Source organism: Rana temporaria, chromosome 3, assembly GCF_905171775.1.
Source record: "Rana temporaria chromosome 3, aRanTem1.1, whole genome shotgun sequence".
NCBI classification, from domain to species: domain Eukaryota; kingdom Metazoa; phylum Chordata; class Amphibia; order Anura; family Ranidae; genus Rana; species Rana temporaria.
The window spans coordinates 446,649,106-446,669,254 of NC_053491.1; the positions used below are offsets into that span (position 1 = coordinate 446,649,106).

A 20,149-nucleotide genomic window follows, 5' to 3' on the forward strand; every position below is an offset into this window, starting at 1 on the left:
GGCCGATATCTCTTCTGAACACAGACCTTAAGCTGTTCACGAAGATCCTGGCAAATAGGCTACAGCAACATCTCCCACACCTGATTCATTTAGACCAGGTGGGTTTCGTGCCCTCCAGGGAGGCACGTGACAACACCACAAAGGTCCTCAACCTGCTACACGTGGCGAACGATAGTGGAGTGCCCTCTCTCTTTCTGGGGACGGACGCCGAGAAGGCATTTGACCGCGTTGACTGGCAGTTTATGCGGTCGACGCTGTCTCATGTCGGGACGGGAGACAAGATGAAGAACTGGATCTCTGCTGTATACAGAGACCCAACAGCGAGGGTTAGAGCCAATGGAGTCACCTCCGACCTTTTCAACATCACTAACGGTACGAGGCAGGGGTGCCCCCTGTCCCCCTTACTATTTGCACTCACACTGGAACCTTTCCTATGTCATGTGCGAACGAACCCAGACATTACCGGCATACGGATTAAAGACGAGCAGTATAAGGTCTCTGCGTACGCAGACGACTTGCTGTTCACCCTTACCAACCCAGACACCTCCCTGCCAAATTTGATGAAAGAATTCGACACCTACGGTCGTCTATCAAATTTAAAGATCAATCTAACCAAATCCGAAGCCATGGGGGTGGGAATCCCACAAGAATTACTGCTCCGCCTCAAACATAACTTCCACTTTAGCTGGACGGACGAAGCACTGAAATATTTAGGAACTTATATCCCCCCCTCCTTCTCCCACGTGTATAGGCTAAACTTCCCCCCCCTTCTAAGAGAGGTCCAAAAACTGCTTCAACAGTGGTCGGGAGGCCTCCACTCTTGGGTGGGCCGCTGTAATATCCTTAAAATGACGGTGCTACCTAAATTCCTGTACCTGCTGCAGGCACTCCCAATTTCGATACCGAGCAGCTATTTTAAACAAATAAATTCAGCATTCACCCATTTCCTTTGGGCGGGAAAGAAGCCACGCATACAGAGGAAAATACTCTCCCTGCCAAAACTTTATGGTGGACTGGCACTCCCAGACGTACGGACGTATTACCAGGCTACGCGACTGGTGCGACTCCTAGACTGGTGCCGCCACGGCAGCTCCAAACTCTGGGTTCGGGTGGAACAGGAGCAGTTTGAGGTGCCGCTTCGCGGAACCCCCTGGTGCAGGGCAGACCTTCCCCTACAGCTCCTCAAACACCCACTGATAGGGAACACGGCCAGTACTTGCGCGCAGCTCTTCCTGCAATTCTCCCTTTCCAGTCAAAACTCCCTCCTCCGACCGATTATCGGACACCCCAAATTTGACCCGGGCCTCCGAGACCGTAGATTTCTGGAACTTCGCGGGGCTGGGCTCTTCCAGGCATCTCACTTCAGCACAGGGGGGAAATGGAAATCGGCAGCGGACTTAGCAGACCCCACTGGAGCCTTCAGACTTGACTTCCTAAGAGCAAACCAACTAAGCCATTTTCTGCAGGGCCTACCCCCTCCCCACACGGGGCCCCGGGCCGATCCCACGACATTAGAAGACCTTTGTACTGAAGCAGGACCGCTCCCCCACGCGCTCTCCTTGATGCACTCTTTATTAAACACCCCTCCTGGAGACCACCAGATCCCAGCCCTCGCCAAATGGGAAAAAGACCTGAACACTCAATTCTCACCCTTAAAAAAACAAAACATTCTCAGATTTACTCACAAGTCCTCCATTTGTTCCAAAACGCAGGAAACAAATTATAAGATCCTCATGCGTTGGTATAAGACCCCAGACCTCCTGAATAAAATCTTCCCTACCTCAGACCCCACTTGTTGGAGATGCAGGCAAGACAGAGGCACAATCCTGCATATTTTTTGGTCCTGTCCCCGGATTGGGGGGTTCTGGAGAGAGGTGCGCCGCATAATCCAAAAATTTACGGAAAGTACAGTACCGGATGATCCGGCATTCTTTCTGCTCCATGCGACAGATATGTCGCCCGGAGCTTACAAGAAATCAATTATCAGACACCTCCTGGACGCAGCAAGAAGATGCGTGCCCCTCCGCTGGAAATCCCCCCATCCGCCGACAACAGCCCTCTGGCTCAAAAAAGTAGACGAGATCAGCTACATGGAGGACCTGGTCCTCTCTGGGCAGCAACGCCAGGAAACATACACCAAAACATGGCAGATCTGGAATGTGTTTAAATACTCGGAAGAGGGACAGTCCCTTAGAGAGACAGACTGATTCTGGTTATAGCAGCAAAGTAATAGGAACTAATCTGCCGACTCTGCAAAACTCTTCGTGTAAATTACGCCCCTAGGGGGCGCTTGAGGATGCCCATGCTTGCGCAGCCCCCCCCCCCCCCTCCCCCCCTCCTTTCTTATCCTTCACCTATTTTTCTTTTCTTTCCCTGGGTACCCCTGCTACCCTTACACTCCACTTCCTTGAGGAAAATACGGAAAATGGAAGAGGGAGCTGGACCCCCCGGACCCCGGTTTTGTTTCTAAGTTCCACATACATTTCTAGACGGCTACACCCACTAACTTAGAGAACCAGAATTACCATATCAAAACTACCCCGAGTAGTGCGCAGGAGAGTTATAGGGGCCCTCAGTTTGGGAACCCCACTGCCATCTTTGGAAGACGGGGATCTTACAGAGACCCGCAAGGGGGGCCAGCCAAATGCTACACCTGCGATGTTATATCTCATGCGGTCTTCCCCTTGTTTGTATTCTGTATCTTGTTTTTGCAGACACTGCTGGAATGTATGTATATGTTGTGGTCCGGAACGGACCGGCTCCTCTGTTTGTTCATAAATAAAAAAATTTTGAAAAGATGGACTACGCCAGTGATGGCAAATCTTGGCACCCCGGATGTTTTGTAACTATGTTTCCCATGATGCTCAACTACACTGCAAAGTGCATGAGCATGATGGTGTGGTGGATTAGGGAAAAATTCCTATTTGATAAGTTAAGCTTATTCTTTTATTAGAACCACTAAAATGTTTCTCGGTTTATATTCTTTTAACTTCTTTTTATATTGTTTTTTTTATACTTATTATGCATATGTATGAAATTATGTATCACAATGGGTGCCTGTTTTCCTTGATAAGATTTGTCAGACATGAAATTAAGTTTTAGAAGTTACCATTTAAATTGGAGTACGAAGGGACTATTATCAAGAACAGATGTGTCCAAAAAGTTCCTGGTCTTTCAACCCCTTCCCCCCCCATTCCATTCCTGGACGCTTCACTTTGGAGAAGCAATTATGGATTTTCGAGAGGAAGTTCCCATCCCCCATTGCATTCCTAAATGAACTGTGAGCCTGTGTGACTTTTTGGAAGAAAACGGTTTGCAGAGCTGAATGAACTTGTTTACATTGGGGAGCATGCCCAAACATGGACTTCCATTTCTTTCCCTTTGCTCATGGACTTTGAAATATGTGTCATGTGTTACAGACGTCACAAGGGGGTGGGTGGTACTGAGGATGGAGTGGGTGTGAATTGTATGGGTTGACCAATGAGAATGCATTTTTGTGATGTTGTATTTTTAGTAAAACTGAAGTGAGGAGGGCTTGCTCTTCCTGTTGGGATTGAAGCTGAGAGAGGTGAGATGTGGAATTTATTTTGTCTGTAGATTTGCACATATTTCACCCTAGTAATTTGAATCAGACGGCAGAAATGGGTAACCCTGAGATTGTATCAGGAAATCAATGAATTGATGAGTCTTTATCAATGGGAAATGTAGTTCCAAAACATCTGGGGTGCCAAGGTTCACCATCACTGGATACTGACTGTATATAAACAAATATTTTTATAACTTGGGTCCCTCCTCTTCATCGAGTGCTCCCACAAAGCCGCTTTCCATTGGAGCACCCGTGCGGCCTCGCTCCCGAGTCCTGCTGCTGCATCCATTGACACATACTTCCAAAAGCGATGCGCTTTGTGAATGGTCCCGCAGCCTCCTGGGACATGCAACGTATCCCAGGAGGTTGCAGGTGGGGAAGGGGGTGAACGTCAATGGGTACCTAGAGGGTACCTGCCAGAAATAGGCAACCTCTCCCAGAAAAAAAATTAATAAATCGAATACAGGCGGAAAAGGGAGGAGGATCAGCGATCTTCCCTACTTAGGTTAAGTTGCATTCCAATCACGCCATTTGATGGTTTACTAGTTACATTTATCTTCTTATTTTTGCGTACAAGTCAGCAGGTTACCTGCCCTTCCAGAAATTGGACACATAACTTACCATTTCATGACAGAACCTAGACTTCAAGGACATGGCTCCATATTTTGCATAACACGTCTCGCCGTTATTTCCCGCTAGCACGGCCATATCAGTGCAGGTGACACAGAGCAGCCCTGCAGGATGAAGAGAGGGGGTGAGGTTTCTGGCTTAACTGTAAAAGTACAGGAGACAATCTGACCATGGTCCAGTCAAAAAGGCTAAGGGGTAGCAGCACTCAGGGGCGGACTGACCATTGGGGCTCTCGGGCATTGCCCGAGGGCCCCATCAGGGTTGCCAGGCTCAATAAAACCAGGGACAGTATGTAAAAATCTGTGGTTTTTTTTACATCTGTCCCTGATATGTCTGAAACCGACATGCTTTTGATGTGAAAATCCTGAGATTTTAGCTGCCCTGCCTCCTGGCGTGGTGGCCATCTGTAAACCCGGGGGCCCCATAATCTATTGTCCGGGGGCCCCATGAGTTGTCAGTCCACCCCTGGCAGCACTAGTGACCTAGTTAATTATAATAAAATAAAGTCAAGATTAATCTTGGACACCCCTTCTCTGGTACCATTCAATAGATATATAAAGAACATTGTTGCTTTTTTTTTTTTTTCCCCCAGTGAGCACAGTTAGGCCACTTTCACACTACTGCGACTTCAAAGTCGCGCGATTTCGCAGCCGCAATTTCAGGGAATGCCTGTGTAACTGGCATCAAAGTCGGACCAAAGTAGTGCAGGGACTACTTTGAAAATCGGAACGACTTGAAGTGATACCAATATTAAATGGTTGTCATTGGAAATCGTGGTGAACAACTTGTCATGCGACTTTGCCATCACAAATCGTGGGACAAGTTGTACAAGTGTGAAAGGGGCCCAATTTTTATTTTTTTTTTATATTTGTGATTACAATCTGTATATATTACCATCCAAACTGACTGGGCCTTATTCCTTCAGGAATTCAATTAAAAACCCATTGAACTTTTAGATTAAAGGGGTTGTAAAGGTTTGCGTTTTATTTTCTAAATAGGTTCCTTTAAGCGAGTGCATTGTCGGTTCACTTACCTTTTCCTTCGATTTCCCTTCTAAATGCTTTTTTTTTTTTTCTTTGTCTGAATTTCTTACTTTGTGTTCCTCCTCAGTAAGCTGTTCTAGCTGACTAACCCCCAGCAAGATGATGGGGGCAAGCTTACTGAGAAGAAACAGGAAGTGAGAAATTCAGACAAAGAAAACAAAAAAAAACATTTAGAAGGTAAATGGAAGGGAAAGGTAAGTGAACCAACAATGCACTCGCTTAAAGTAACCTATTTAGAAAATAAAAAACAAACCTTTACAACCCCTTTAAGTCAGCCACAAACATATCAGATGCATAGAAAAAACAAAAAGGTTTTCAATTATTTATCGTTCTTTTTCTTTAGCGATCAGGCCCCAGCATGAATAAAAAAACCTGCAACCCGTCAGCTAGTGGTGCAACGGATCGTGACCCGAAGGGGTCGACCTGTTCGGATCGGCACAGAACGTGATCCGCGGAGTGCACCGCTGCCTCGGCCTTATGAAAGGCCGCGGCTTCGGCCTAGCTCCGGAGCGGTCGGCCATCTTGGTACAACCGGCGGCGGCTGCCTAGGTGCGCGCTGACGTCATCACCCCTCCCTCATCTGCTCGTGGATCTTCTAGCCGGCTATTCTGCAAGAGCGCAGAGAGTTTTGGCAATGTTGGACTGGCTATTACAGTGATGAGTGGGGGCAATGGTGGACACTACAGTGATGAGTGGGGGCAATGGTGGACATATTACAGTGAGTGGGGGCAATGGTGGATATATTACAGTGAGTGGGGGCAATGGTGGATATATTACAGTGAGTGGGGGCAATGGTGGATATATTACAGTGGGGGAGATGACGTGGATATTACAGTGGGGGAGTATTTTTTTAATTTTTTTTGCCGATCCGAGAAATGAACCGATCCGTGACTCCTGATCCGAGGAACGATCCAAACCGTGAATTTTTTGATCCGTTGCACCCCTACCGACAGCATGCTGCAGAGTGCTTGCTCTCTGGGGGTAAGCAGTGGTCTGACAGTCTTTTAGTTGCGCTCATCCTCATGGATATCACAGAACAATCACCTACCTCCATCACAGACACTCTGCACTGCTGCATCCAGAAACATAGCCGGACTTCCATAGGGATCTAGATCTATGACATCAAAGCGATCTTGTATCGCCATCCTATTGTACATCAACAGCCTGCAAATATAGGAGCAGAGAGTGTTAGATTTCTATACACAATTCCCTATTAAGTATACATTTATGATCTCATATATTTATGTAATACTTCTATTCGCCCAAAATATTTCCCTGGCTCCATTTTCCAGCATATTTGTCGCTAAATCTGGCAGTCAGATGACAATTGCATTGCTGCCCCTATTGCCCATATATACCATCTTCACACCATGCTGTGTGTGTCAATAGATTCGCACAGCACTGCTCGGAAGCGAGCTTGCAGGTGCGCTCTTATAGGAAGCGGTTGCCTATGGTGGCACAACGAAAAAAAGAAGCGCCAACGGAGGACCCAAGAAGTGTAGGTTCGGGGCCGTTCTGTGCAAAACCACATAGGCCCCGTACACACGGCCGAGGAACTCGACGTGCTTGGCACGTCGAGTTCCTCGTCGAGTTTTGGGATGAAGCCGCCGAGGAGCTCGGCGGGCCGCCTTCTCCCATAGAACAACGAGAAAATAGAGAACATGTTCTCTATTTTCTCGTCGAGCTCCTCGGCGGCTCCATCGAGCCAAAACTGTACAGACGACAGAGTTTCTCGGCAGAATCCGGGTTTTGACCGAGTTTCTCGGTGAATTCTGCCGAGAAACTCTGTCGTGTGTACGGGGCATGTATGTATGTAAAGATTATATATATATATATATATATATAAAAATAAATAATATATACACACACACACACACACACACACACACACTGGTCCAGTGGTCATCAACCCTGTTCTCGGCCCACTAACAGGCCAGGTTTGCAAGATAACTGAAATACATCCCAGGTGATATAATTTGCTACTCAGTGATTGCAGTATTCTAGTCTGCATCTCCCCAAGGTAATACATAAAACCTGGCCTGTTAGTGGGTCCTGAGGACAGGGTTGATGACCACTGTACTGGTCCCTTAAAACAGATTGCACTGTGTAATCTGCCCCCCTCTAAACTCTAAAAAAAAAACACAACTAAATCTGCCACTTCCTGTATGCCCTCTCTAAACAGACCACAATAAACAGGGCGCTCCGCCCTGATCACTGTGGTCAAAGGGCCTCCCTCTGTGATAGGCTGCTCTCCTCTCCCTGCCTGTCATCTCCCTCTGTGTGACCGTCTCCGGCCCCGCCCCCCCCACCACTATTATAATAATAAAATCTTAAATTTGTCACTGCCAGCCCCTCTATTCGAGGCTGGCACAGCACACTGTGCAAGTTGTTTTTAAAAACGAGCGTTGTAATTATCAATTTTCAGCTGTCTTTAGGCCGGTCACATGACTAGCTTCTGCGGATTAGGACGAGCGGCCACGTGATCTCCCCGGCTGATGTCAGAGGGAGATCACGGCCACTCCTGCAGAAAGCGACCGCGAGTCATGAAGACCGCTGAAATTCGGTATTAACACTCAATTTTAAAAACAACTTCCGCAGTGTGCTGTGCCAGCCTCTAATAGAGAGGCTGGCATAGTCTTATATTATTGCCTTAACACACACTACAAGTGCTTTCATGAAGTCCCTTAGAAATACACGATAAACCCCTTCCCGCAGACGTAACACATATATGCGACCCCCACTGCACTGGGGTTTTTGTTTTTTTCGTGGGGTCACATATACGCTCATCTCCCTTTGTGCGTATCATGCGGCACGCTCCCAGCACAGAGACCAGGGTCTCACCAAGAGCCCCGGATCCCGTACTAACGATCGGGACCCGGAACTCCAGATTCACTTGATAGACGTGATAGCCTACGATAGTAGCGGTGACTCATCCATCCCTCCCGCACCTCTGCCAATAGCTAGCATATTTCAAAGGATACAGATAATCTGCTTGCACCACGTTAACCCTCGTAAATGCATTCTTTTTAACCATTGTGTCTTTAATCGTTACATTGAGATGGCAGCGCCTTCTCTTTTTTGTTTTTAATTTTGTGATCTCAGCCTATTAAATTCCTAGAAAGCCGTGACATCACCGCAGGACAAAGCGCTGATGCCTCCAGTTCCTAGGCTGCGCGATTATGAAAGTCGGTGCAGCCCATAAGATTAATATCTCCAGCGTTTCACCTAAACGCTACTTTTTAATGCAACCTAACCTGGCATCACTGTAGCTGGCCGTCACCAGACTCTCCACGTCGTTGTACTTTATATTCCGTTTGATCAGCTCTACGGCACTTGATGAGAAGTCATTGGCAATGACACTTTGAAGGCCGGGCACTTCTTTGGCAAAGCGAATTGAACGCAAACCTGAGGCTGCAAGGCCCTCCAGAACACGGAGTCCTTCCTGGAAGAGGGAATGATCAGTTATTGCGAGGATAAACCAATTTCAACATATGAGATTGTTCTGCCACTATTAACTTAGTGTTGTATACCTTCGGCAAGGACAGGCTCCAGCACAGGATGAGGAAACATGCAGAAGAATAGGGCTAAAAGTGTTTGTAAAGACTAAAGGTTTTTTTATTTAACAGAAATGTTTTTATTGATACAAAAGGAAGCATTTGAAACAGGACAATGCAGAGTTTCAGATTAACAGCTTAACAGAACTGTGGTACAGCAAGGTTCAGTATTTCAGGAAGTATAATACAGTAGGATTACTAATGTAGGTACAGAGTATGACACTGGAATGAGACCCAGCCGGGTCTAGGTCGGGAGGCCGGATAAAGTGAAGATTGCTCATGTGTAGTTCAGGGCAATAAGCATTTTCCCCCCGAGGCGGGGGGGGGGGGGGCGAGGTGCAAGTCTCCATGGTGGTACAGAGGAGACAGCTCGTGGCAGTATTTCATTGTGGATCGATGGCACTTAGCGGTTCGTGGCCCCGGGGTCTCCGTCCAAGGGCAGAGCATTTTCAGCATGTAGGGGGTAGTGCGTAGGGCTAGGCACAGCAATAAGGCCAGGCATTCGGTCATGTAAGGCGTCACAGGTCTAAGGATGTCGTCAGCGACTAAAGGTTTTTTTACCTTCATGCATTCTATGCAGCAGTGCCTGCAGCCCCCTAATACTTACCTGAGCCCGACCCAGCAATGTGAACGAGACCTTCGGCTCTACCGGGTCTCTTCCTCCTCATTGGCTGAGACAGCAGCGGTAGTAATTGGCTCCTGCTACTGTCAATCACAGCCAGTGATAAGGTGGGGGCAGGGCTGAGCCATGCTTAGTGTGTGAATGGACACACAGAGCAGCGGCTCAGGAGCTTGCCTTCTTAGGTGTCTTTATAGCAAACTGCTTGCTATTGAGGCACTAGGCAGGAGGGAGGAGATAGGAGCACCGATGCAGGACCCGAGAAGAGGAGGATGGGGGCTGCTCTGTGCAAAGCCATTACACAGACCAGGCAAGTATGTTTGTTATTTTTAAACCACAAAATCTGCCAATATCCAGCGCTATGGCTTAGTTTAGAGGGTAATTGGGTTTTAGGCGCACTTCATAAGCTCCAGGTGAAGGGTGTCAATTAAAGTAACTAAAGGCTAACCTTTTTATTTTTTTTTATTTTTTATCTGGATAGAGTAGTGAGGGGTTGGCAATACTGTCAGGGTGCTACTGTAATCTGTCTCTCCATAACTGAGATTCACCCTCTCAAAATTGTCCGGATCACCAATATCACCGGGAATGAAAGTGAGGAAACACTTGACCATCATGTTGCCCTTCCTGTTCTGGATGTCCTCCCAAAAGGCCAAGAGATTATTAGATGGGAAAAAAAAAAAAAAAAAAAACCATCAACTCTGAGAAAAACGTACTTTGCAATAAGGGGGTTGATTTACTAAAACTGGAGAGCGCAAAATGTAGTGCAACTTTGCATAGAAACCAACCAGCCTCTATTTTTTTTTTTATTCAAATCTTAATTGAACACGCCGAAGTTAGAAGCCGATTGGCTACCATGCACAACTCCACCAGATCTTGCACTCGCCAGTTTTAGTAAATCAACTACAAGAATAGATAAAAGTAAAAAAATATATGCAAAGTAAAATTTAATGCGATATTTGGAGGCCCTTCCAACCTGAAAATTCAGTAGACAAGGCTTCTACCGATATTCAGACATGTCAAAAGTGCAGCATAGAGCTTCATTCAAGTCCACCTTTAAAAGACTCCAATATGGCTGCTAAAGGGAAAACATATCAGCACATATGCCTGGATATCACCTCTATACCAAGATCTCATTGGGCATTTACAATGCTGCTCCATAATAACGTTCATGATGTGGAAATGCCAGTTCTTGCATATGTCCCTCTATCAGTGGCGTATCCAAGGTCAGTGATCACTGACTCTGTTCATTCAGAGGAGAAGGGTTTACCGGCTCCTACCTCCGCTCTCCATCCTGACAGATTGAGGATAGAGGAGGACATGGACGGGGACTCTGAGCACAGAGGGGAAGAGCAGCACAATAGAGGGGGACATGAAGTGGAGTACGGACGAGGAGAGCAGCACAATGGAGGGGGACACGGAGCATGGAGGACAGCAGCAGTACGGAGGAGGGACTGGAGGAGGATACAGTCAGCGGTGATCGGTGCGGCTTTGGGGGAGTTGCAAGCACCGATCACCGCTGTAAAGATTTCACTAAAGAAGCTGAAAAAAAGAGATTTTTAATACAGCTTACCTGTAAAATCTTTTTCTTGGAGTACATCACGGGACACAGAGCGGCATTCATTACTATATGGGTTATATGGAGTACCTTCAGGTGTAGACACTGGCAATCTCAAACAGGAAATGCCCCTCCCTATATAACCCCCTCCCATAGGAGGAGTACCTCAGTTTTGTAGCAAGCAGTATGCCTCCCAAAATGGTCCTCAAAAAAGAGGGGTGGGAGCTCTGTGTCCCGTGATGTACTCCAAGAAAAAGATTTTACAGGTAAGCTGTATTAAAAATCTCTTTTTCTTTATCGTACATCACGGGACACAGAGCGGCATTCATTACTATATGGGATGTCCCAAAGCAATGCTTACAATGAGGGGAGGGAGAACATCTCCAAGACAAAAGGATTTAATTTAGAGATATACTCAAATCATAATAAATCCAACTTAGTTGAGAAAAATAATTTTAAATTTTAAATTTAACTCAAAAAAGAGGAGCCCCCGGAATCCGAGGGTCTCAAACTGCAGCCTGCAGCACTGCCTGCCCGAAGGCAGTATCAGTATTCCTTCTTACGTCCAACTTGTAGAATTTTGTAAACGTGTGGACAGAAGACCGGGTTGCCGCCTTGCAAACTTGAGCCATAGAGATCTGGTGGTGTGCTGCCCAGGAGGCGCCCATGGCTCTAGTAGAATGAGCCTTTAATGATACTGGAGGAGGCAACCCTTTCAAGCCGTAGGCCTGAGTGATTAATTGCTTAATCCACCTAGAAATGGTGGACTTTGCAGCTGCCTGCCCCTTCTTGGGCCCCTCCGGTAGAATGAACAGCACATCTGTTTTCCGGATCTTCTTTGTAGCTTTAAGATAGGCCTTCATGGCCCTGACAATATCCAAGGTATGCAGCAACCCTTCCTTTCTGGAAGTAGGTTTAGGGAAGAAGGATGGTAATACCAAATCCTGGTTTAAATGAAAACTGGATATGACCTTCGGTAGGAAGGAAGGATGAGGGCGGAGAACGACCCTGTCCTTATGAAAAACAAGATATGGTTCCTTACAGGATAAGGCCGCTAGCTCCGAAACTCTTCTTGCGGAAACTATGGCAACCAAAAATACTAACTTCCTTGTCAGTAGAACCAAAGGAATTTCAGCCAACGGCTCAAACGGTTGTTTCTGTAAACTTGACAGAACAAGATTTAAATCCCACGGACAAAGCGGGGATTTAACTGGAGGTCTAATACGTAAGACCCCTTGAAGGAAGGTCTTAACCAGCGAGTGGGTGGCCAGCGGCCGCTGAAACCACACTGACAGAGCAGAAATCTGTCCTTTGATTGTGCTTAATGCCAATCCTTTATCCACTCCTAGCTGGAGAAAACTTAATACTCTATCGATGGTAAATTTGCGAGAAAAGCCATCGCTTGGACTCACACCAGCCTACATAGGCCTTCCAGACCCTGTAATAAATCACCCTAGAGACCGGTTTCCTGGCTCTGATTAGGGTAGAGACTACTTTCTGAGACAGACCTCTACCCCTGAGAATCAGGGATTCAGCTTCCAGGCCGTCAAATTTAGATGCCGTAAGGCAGGGTGGAGGATCGGACCTTGCGATAGCAGGTCTGGCCGTAGAGGAAGAGTCCAAGGGTCTCCCACTACCATCTTTAGGATGAGTGAGTACCATGCCCTTCTGGGCCATGCTGGAGCTACCAGGATGACTGGTATGTGTTCCACCCGGATCCTGCGCAGCAGGCGGGGTAGTAACTGGAGCGGGGGAAACGCATAAAGAAGTTTGAACTGATGCCAAGGGCAAACCAACGCATCGGTTCCGCAGGCCATCGGATCCCTTGAGCGGGATATGAACCTGTCTAGTTTCTTGTTGAGTCTCGATGCCATGATATCCACGTCCGGCACTCCCCATCTTTGGCAGAGTGCTTGAAAGACTTGTGGATGCAGAGACCATTCCCCCGGCCATAGAGTCTGGCGGCTTAAGAAGTCAGCCTGAAAGTTGTCCACTCCTGGAATGAATATTGCCGATATGCAGGGCACATGCGCCTCTGCCCATAGGAGAATCAAGCTCACCTCTCTCTGAGCGGCTTGACTCCTGGTTCCCCCTTGGTGATTTATGTATGCCACGGCCGTGGCATTGTCTGATTGAATTCTCACCGGGAACCCCTGCAATTTTGACGTCCAAGCCCTGAGGGCTAGTCGAGCAGCTCTGAGCTCCAAGATGTTGATGGGCAACTGCTTCTCTGGCTTTGCCCAAGTACCTTGGCGAGTGCAACCATCCAAAATTGCTCCCCAGCCCGTCAGGCTGGCGTCTGTGGTCACTATCTTCCAAGCCACTGGGCTGAAAGACTTCCCCTTCAGTAGATTCTGAGGGTCTAACCACCAACACAGACTTTGTCGGACTCTTGATAAGAGCGGCAACGGGATATCCAAGGCCTGTGGCCTTCTGCTCCATGCTGACAGGATGGCTGCCTGTAGGATGCGAGTGTGGCTCTGGGCGTATGGTACCGCCTCGAACGTGGCCACCATCTTGCCTAGTAACCTCATACATAGGCGAATAGTCGGTTCTTTCTTGCTTAGAACCAGTAGGATTAATTCCTTGATGGCTTTTACCTTCCTCAGAGGTAGGAACACTCCTTGTTGTTCTGTGTCTAATCTCATGCCGAGATATTCCAACTGCCTTGTGGGCTGGAAAGCTGACTTTTCTCGATTTAGGACCCAGCCGAACCTCTCGAGGTATTGGACCGTGAGGGCCACTGCTCGCTCCAAGCCGGGAGACGAGTGGTCTATGACTAGGAGGTCGTCCAGGTATGCTAGGATCGTGACCCCTTGGATCCTTAGCTTGGCTAGGATCGGAGCTAGGACCTTCGTGAACACCCGGGGGGCCGTAGCCAACCCGAAGGGAAGCGCCACGAATTGGAAGTGACGCGAAGCCACCATGAAGCGTAGATATCTTTGATGTGGCTGATAAATTGGAACATGAAGGTAGGCATCCTTTATGTCTATGGACGCCATGAAGTCGTCCTTCTGGAGTGTGGCAGCTGCTGACCGCACGGATTCCATCCGAAATGAGCGGATCTTTAGATATGCATTTACCATCTTTAGGTCCAAAATTGGCCTGACATCTCCATTGGGGATGATGAATAGGTTGGAGTAGAAACCCAGCCCCTGTTTCAGGACTGGCCGGAATCCGAGGCGGATCGTTTGGAATCCTCGACTCCTGGAAATGAGGAGGAGGAAACCTTAGGAAATCTAATTTGTAGCCTGTGGCCACGGAAGACCGTACCCACTCGTCGGGAATGCTGGCTTCCCAAATCTCTGAAAAGAGTCGCAGCCTTCCCCCCACCTTCGTGGGTGGGGGCGCCCCTTCATAAGGTTGGCTTGGGGGCTGGTTTTGCTGGTTTGCGAAACCACTGCCTTTTGCCTCTAACAGCCTGTCCTTGTGATTTGCTGTTGAAGCCGAAGTTTGCTTTTGCAGGAGGCCGTCGATACTGCTTGGCATTAGAGGGCCCCTGCCCAGGGGAATACTGTCGTTTAAACGCAGGCCCCTGAACCTTCTTCTTAGTTGGCAAGAGAGTACTCTTGCCGTTTGAAATGGTCTGAATGTATTTATCTAGGTCTTCTCCGAAGAGTCGTCCTCCATGGAAGGGGAACCCTACCAGGAGCTTCTTGCATGGGGGCTCAGCCTCCCAGCTTTTTAACCATAAGAGTCTTCTCATATGGATAAGGGATAACGATAAACGTGACGCTTGCTGGATAGAATCCTTGATTGCGTCTACCGTAAAACATATGGCCTTAGGGACATCCGAAAATTCTTCTGCCTGCTGGGCAGGAATAAGTTTAAGCATCTGCTTAAATTGATCCGATAATGCTTGAGCGACCCCAATCGCAGCCACAGCTGGCTGTACTACTGCCCCTGCAGTAGTGAAGGAGTTCTTAAGTAGTGCTTCCAAGCGCTTATCAACTGGATCCTTGAACACCTGTATGTTTTCTACAGGGCATGTTAACGATTTGTTAACACATGAGATGGCTGCGTCCACTGCAGGAGTAGCCCATCTTTTGGAAAAATTTTCTTCCATAGGATATAGGACAGAGAACTTCTTAGGTGGTAAGAAGATCTTATCTGGCTTGTTCCAATCTTGGAACAAAACTCCCTCTAATAGAGGATGGATCGGAAACACAGCATTGCTTTGAGGCGCCCTCAGTGAGCCCAAAGCTGAAACCGTCGATACCTGGAGATCTGGTACTGGCAAGTTGAATGCCCTATGGACCAAGTCCGACAATCCTTGAATCCACCAGCTCTCCCTCAGGGAGACTGCCCCAGACTCCTCTGTATCCGGATCTTCGATCCCTGAACCTACTTGGTCCTTGTCCAAGAGGTCGTCCAATTCCCCTGAGGAAAGGACCTCCTCTTCTGAGGGTCCGCGCTCGGGCGACGGAGATCTATTCCGCTTACTGCCCCGCATAGCTGCGGCTATCATTTTACCCATGCTTTTCTGCATCTCTTTTAAAGAGGTGAGTAATACCTCCTCGTGACCATCTTAGGGTTGGACTGACCCGCGTCAGCTCCAGCCCCAGATCCCGATGGCCCCAAGGCTCCCTGTGGGGAAAGCAGCGGCATAGCATTGTCCGAGACCTCAGACTCTCTGGGGGAATCCCCACCTCTTGTACCCTTGTTTTTTGATGCCATGGTACAATACCGAGGTACACCTGCTACTTATTGGTACCTGGGACTTATAAATAGTTAAATGCCCAAACACCTGTTTGGGGGATAAAAAATGCTTCCTCTCCCCTAGATGACACTTTTTTTTTTTTTTTTTTTTTTTTTTTTTTTCAAAAAAAAATCTTTTTTTTTTTTTTTTTTTTTTTCAAATCTAGGAAAGAAAAAACATTCTGTCCCCCTGAGTAGTATTGCAAGAAAAACTATGAGATGGAAAAGAAACAGCCTATTCCTAGGCTTGAAAACAGTCTTTCTGAAGACTGCAATATTCTTTCTGGCCACTGTGTGTCCTCGGCGCCCCGTGCTTGCCGTTCTGGTCTTTCCTCCTCAGTTCCAAAGTATTGAATGAGCTATATGGAACAAACAAGGAAGGGCCGCCCCTTCCTTAAGCCACTGACCCGCCCTTCCCCCCCAGCAATCTCAAACAGGAAATGCCCCTCCCGACAGGGGGGGGGTGGGGTTGGGAGGAAGGGACCTCTCTGCTCCAGCAAACTGCAGCCTGGAACCATGAGGAGGTGGGCGTTTTGCCTGCTTTGCAGGCCGTGAGGAGGAAGACTGAATGGAGCATCGCCTGGAGGCTTGCAGGTAAGCACAGCTCTCTGACACACACATATACTTTTATATCACAGGCCCCACTCAATGCTTTTCCAACACTACAAGGGAGGTCACATCTTATGGGGAATAATACATATAGAGCCATCCTATCTTTATGATATGTGACTAGTTTGCCAGATGCAGTGCATAACTTTAGGCATGTCCCCTGTGACCCCCCAGAAAAAACCTGCTAAGAACCAAGTTCCGCAAGTTTTCCCCTCACTTACCTGCTCCATGCCGCAGGACTTTGCCAAGCAAGAGGCCCAATCTTCCCCCATCTCGGTGGGGATGTCTAGACCTTCAGGCCCTGGGTTCCTATGAAGGATCCACTGTCCTGGGCCCATATAGCACTCTGGCAACAGAAACATTAGGCACCCAAAGGTTTCTAAGTTCTGGGCCCAGGGTCCAGCTCTCTAAAAAGAAAAGCATTATGGGCTATACCCCAAGGGTTTGGGGTCCGGTTACTGACCACTTTAGCGCTGAGGCTTTTTTGGACAGAACCGGTTAGCTCACCTAATCCCAAGGATGTGGAGGCAAGCTAAACCATGACTAACACCTAAGACACTGGCGGAAAAACTGAGGTACTCCTCCTATGGGAGGGGGTTATATAGGGAGGGGCATTTCCTGTTTGAGATTGCCAGTGTCTACACCTGAAGGTACTCCATATAACCCATATAGTAATGAATGCCGCTCTGTGTCCCGTGATGTACGATAAAGAAATAGAGGGGGGGGGGGTCCAGGGAGAAGCGGTCAGGCTTTATAGAAATCTTTACAGGGAGATTGGCGTTTGTAACTCCCCCGGCCGCATCGATCATCCCTGACTGTACAGGTGAAGCATCGGAGCATTTGGCTCGGGCAAATGCTCGGTATCGGTACCGAAACTAGCATCGGTATTGGGACAACCCTAGTGGAAAGTAAGCAACTCCAAGTCAATGAAGTCAAAGCCTCTGTTCAGGAAGCACCCGGGGTATCCATGTACAGGAAAGGACACAATACAAGTATTTAAGGGCAACCTAATGGGTTTGCAAAGTAAACAAAAATAAATAAACTTACAGGGCAAGTTTCCCCAACAGTGACAGTGCGGCGATTGGAAGGGGTGGCATTCTCTTGGGAAGGTACATCTCCATCATCTCCATTATCTGAAAGATTCACAACCACCTTCTCCCTCTCACCGGGCACCACGACTGCAAAAGGACAAAAAATAATAATGAAAGGAAAGGCCATATTGGCACGAAATACATCATGGGCAATCATTTTAAATACTTACTGTCTATGCCTTTGTTGGCAAGCTGCATGCGAGCAAATTCCGTAAGCACAGCACATCTGGGGGAGGAAGTGGAGTAATGACAAAATATCAGCATAAATTAAGAATGTTATAAAATGACACATAAGCAGGATACCTGCAAGCGAAACAGAAGTCATAAAACAGAGATCACAGAATACAGACAGATCAACTCTTTTTCTAAAGTCAATGGCCCAGATTCAGGTAGAATTGCGCGATATTTGCGGGGGAGCAGGGCAACGATTTTGCCCTGCGCCCCCGCAAATATTTTGCGCTGCCCTCGATTCACGGAGCAGTAGCTCCGTGAATTGCGAGGGCACGCCGGCAAATTTGCCCGGCGTAAGCACGCGCAAGTTAAATGATCCCGCCGGGGGCGGGAATCATTTAAATTAGGCGCGCTCCCGCGCCGAGCGTACAGCGCATGCTCCGTCTGGAAACTTTCCCGACGTGCATTGCGGCAAATGACATCGCAAGGACGTCATTTGCTTCTAAGTGAACGTGAATGGCGTCCAGAGCCATTCACGTTTCACTTACGCAAACGCCATGAAATTCAAATTTCACGGCGCGGGAAGGCCGGCTATACTTTAGCATTGGCTGCCCCTACTATTAGAAGGGGCAGCCTTGCGCTAAAAGTAGCCGTACGGAAACTCTGTACCTGGCTTGCGCGGGGCCCGCGCAAGCTTGTGAATCAGTGGTAGTATGCAATTTGCATACTACACGCTGATACACAATGGGAGCGCCCCCTAGCGGCCCCCGCAAGAATGCAGCCTAAAATCTGCGAGGCATAAGAGCCTTATGCCGCGCAGATTTTAGCCTGCAGTCGGTGTAACAAGGTTCCTGAATCAGGAGCACTCGTTACACCGGAGCAAGTAAGCACTTGCGCTGCGTAACCTATGGTTGCGCGGGCGCAAGTGCTTCTTGAATCTGGGCCAGTGCTTATATCCAACTATTCAGCCATCCCACTGATCAATGAGGCCATTAATTCCCATTAAAGGATCACCAGAATGCTTAGCGGGTGGGATCCAAGATGACTTTACAGGATAAGTCTTGATCTACATGCCATTTCTTCTGAGCTACCTGCTGCAGGTATGATGTATAGGAAATTTTATATATAATATATATATATCAACTAAACATGCCCATATCAGAAATATAAACTATTGCTTTACTCTATAAGAGGTATCAAGAATCAGATTTGTGGTTGGAGTTCCTTCTTTTGTCTTTTCTATTCTTTTACATTATATATTTCAAGCCTTCCTAGAGTGCAAGCTCTGCAGTACAGGATGACTCTTCCCTCCCTGGGCTACTGTATACAACTTACGTCAGGTCTCTGTTGAACTCCTGGACGGGGTTGTAGAACACTTGGTTGGCACTGGGGTAGAGGACGCTGGCTTTCCCCTCTGTAATTATGGTTTCTCCCGACTGTTGAGATGCTGCTGGACCCTCCATCCTGAACCTGCAGGAAATCCTTGTCAGTTGTCTTATTCCAGAACACAGAGCAGGAGAGTGACCAGTGAAGAGCTGAAAGATGGCGGCACGCATCACACACCTGAGAGAGCAGTACAGTTATATGACAAACTGTAGTAAACAACCTGATGTCCTGAAGAAGGAGAGTAGCGAAACCCTGTGCTTTGTTCTTCCAGTGTTGAAGGTTTTAAAGGAATCATTCACACCATACTGCACATAAAAATGCACTAAACACACTGAAAATGTATGAGTGATAACACACATTTGAATGCATTAACTACTTAAGCCCCGGACCTTTAGGCAGCTAAATGCCCAGGCCAGGTTTTGCGATTCGGCACTGCGTCGCTTTAACAGACAATTGCGCGGTCGTGCGACGTGGCTCCCAAACAAAATTGGCGTCCTTTTTCCCCCACAAATAGAGCTTTCTTTTGGTGGTATTTGATCACCTCTGCGGTTTTTATTTTTTGCGCTATAAACAAAAATAAAGCGACAATTTTGAAAAAAATGCAATATTTTTTACTTTTTGTTATGATAAATATCCCCCAAAAACATATAAAACATTTTTTTTCCCTTAGTTTAGGACGATACGTATTCTACCTATTTTTAGTAAAAAAAAACGCAATAAGCGTTTATCGATTGGTTTGCGCAAAATTTATAGCGTTTACAAAATAGGGGATAGTTTTATTGCATTTTTATTAATTATTTTTTTTTTACTACTAATGGCGGCGATCAGCGATTTTTTTTGTGACTGCGGCATTATGGCGGACACTTCGGACAATTGACACATTTTTGGGACCATCGTCATTTTCACAGCAAAAAATGCATTGTTTACTGTGGAAATGACAATTGCAGTTTGGGAGTTAACCACAAGAGGGCGCTGAATGGGTTAAGTGTGACCTCATTTGTGTTTCTAACTGTAGGGGGGTGTGGCTGTAGGTGTGACATCATTGATTGCGTTTCCCTATAAAAGGGAACACACGATCGATGACAGCGAAGAACGGGGAAGCTCTCCCCGTTCTTCAGCTCCGGGGACGGATCGCGGGACTCCAGCGACAATCGGGTCCCGCGGTCACGGAGCTTCGGACCGGGGGGCGCCCGCGACCCACGGCTGG

At 47.5% G+C, this 20,149-nt stretch overlaps 1 protein-coding gene across 3 annotated transcripts in view; it reads right to left on the reverse strand.

The window, feature by feature from the left end:
- Window positions 1–20,149, reverse strand: part of TRMT1 (tRNA methyltransferase 1) — a gene marked incomplete at its 3' end in the record, with an annotated part of 31,344 nt that overhangs the window by 9,761 nt on the left and 1,434 nt on the right. The window contains 6 exon segments of one of the 3 annotated variants that reach the window (XM_040346570.1): window positions 4,208–4,320; window positions 6,308–6,423; window positions 8,514–8,701; window positions 17,342–17,472; window positions 17,556–17,611; window positions 18,892–19,026. In XM_040346570.1, the coding sequence (XP_040202504.1) occupies window positions 4,208–4,320; window positions 6,308–6,423; window positions 8,514–8,701; window positions 17,342–17,472; window positions 17,556–17,611; window positions 18,892–19,019 (732 nt within the window). 3 annotated transcript variants of the gene reach the window in all.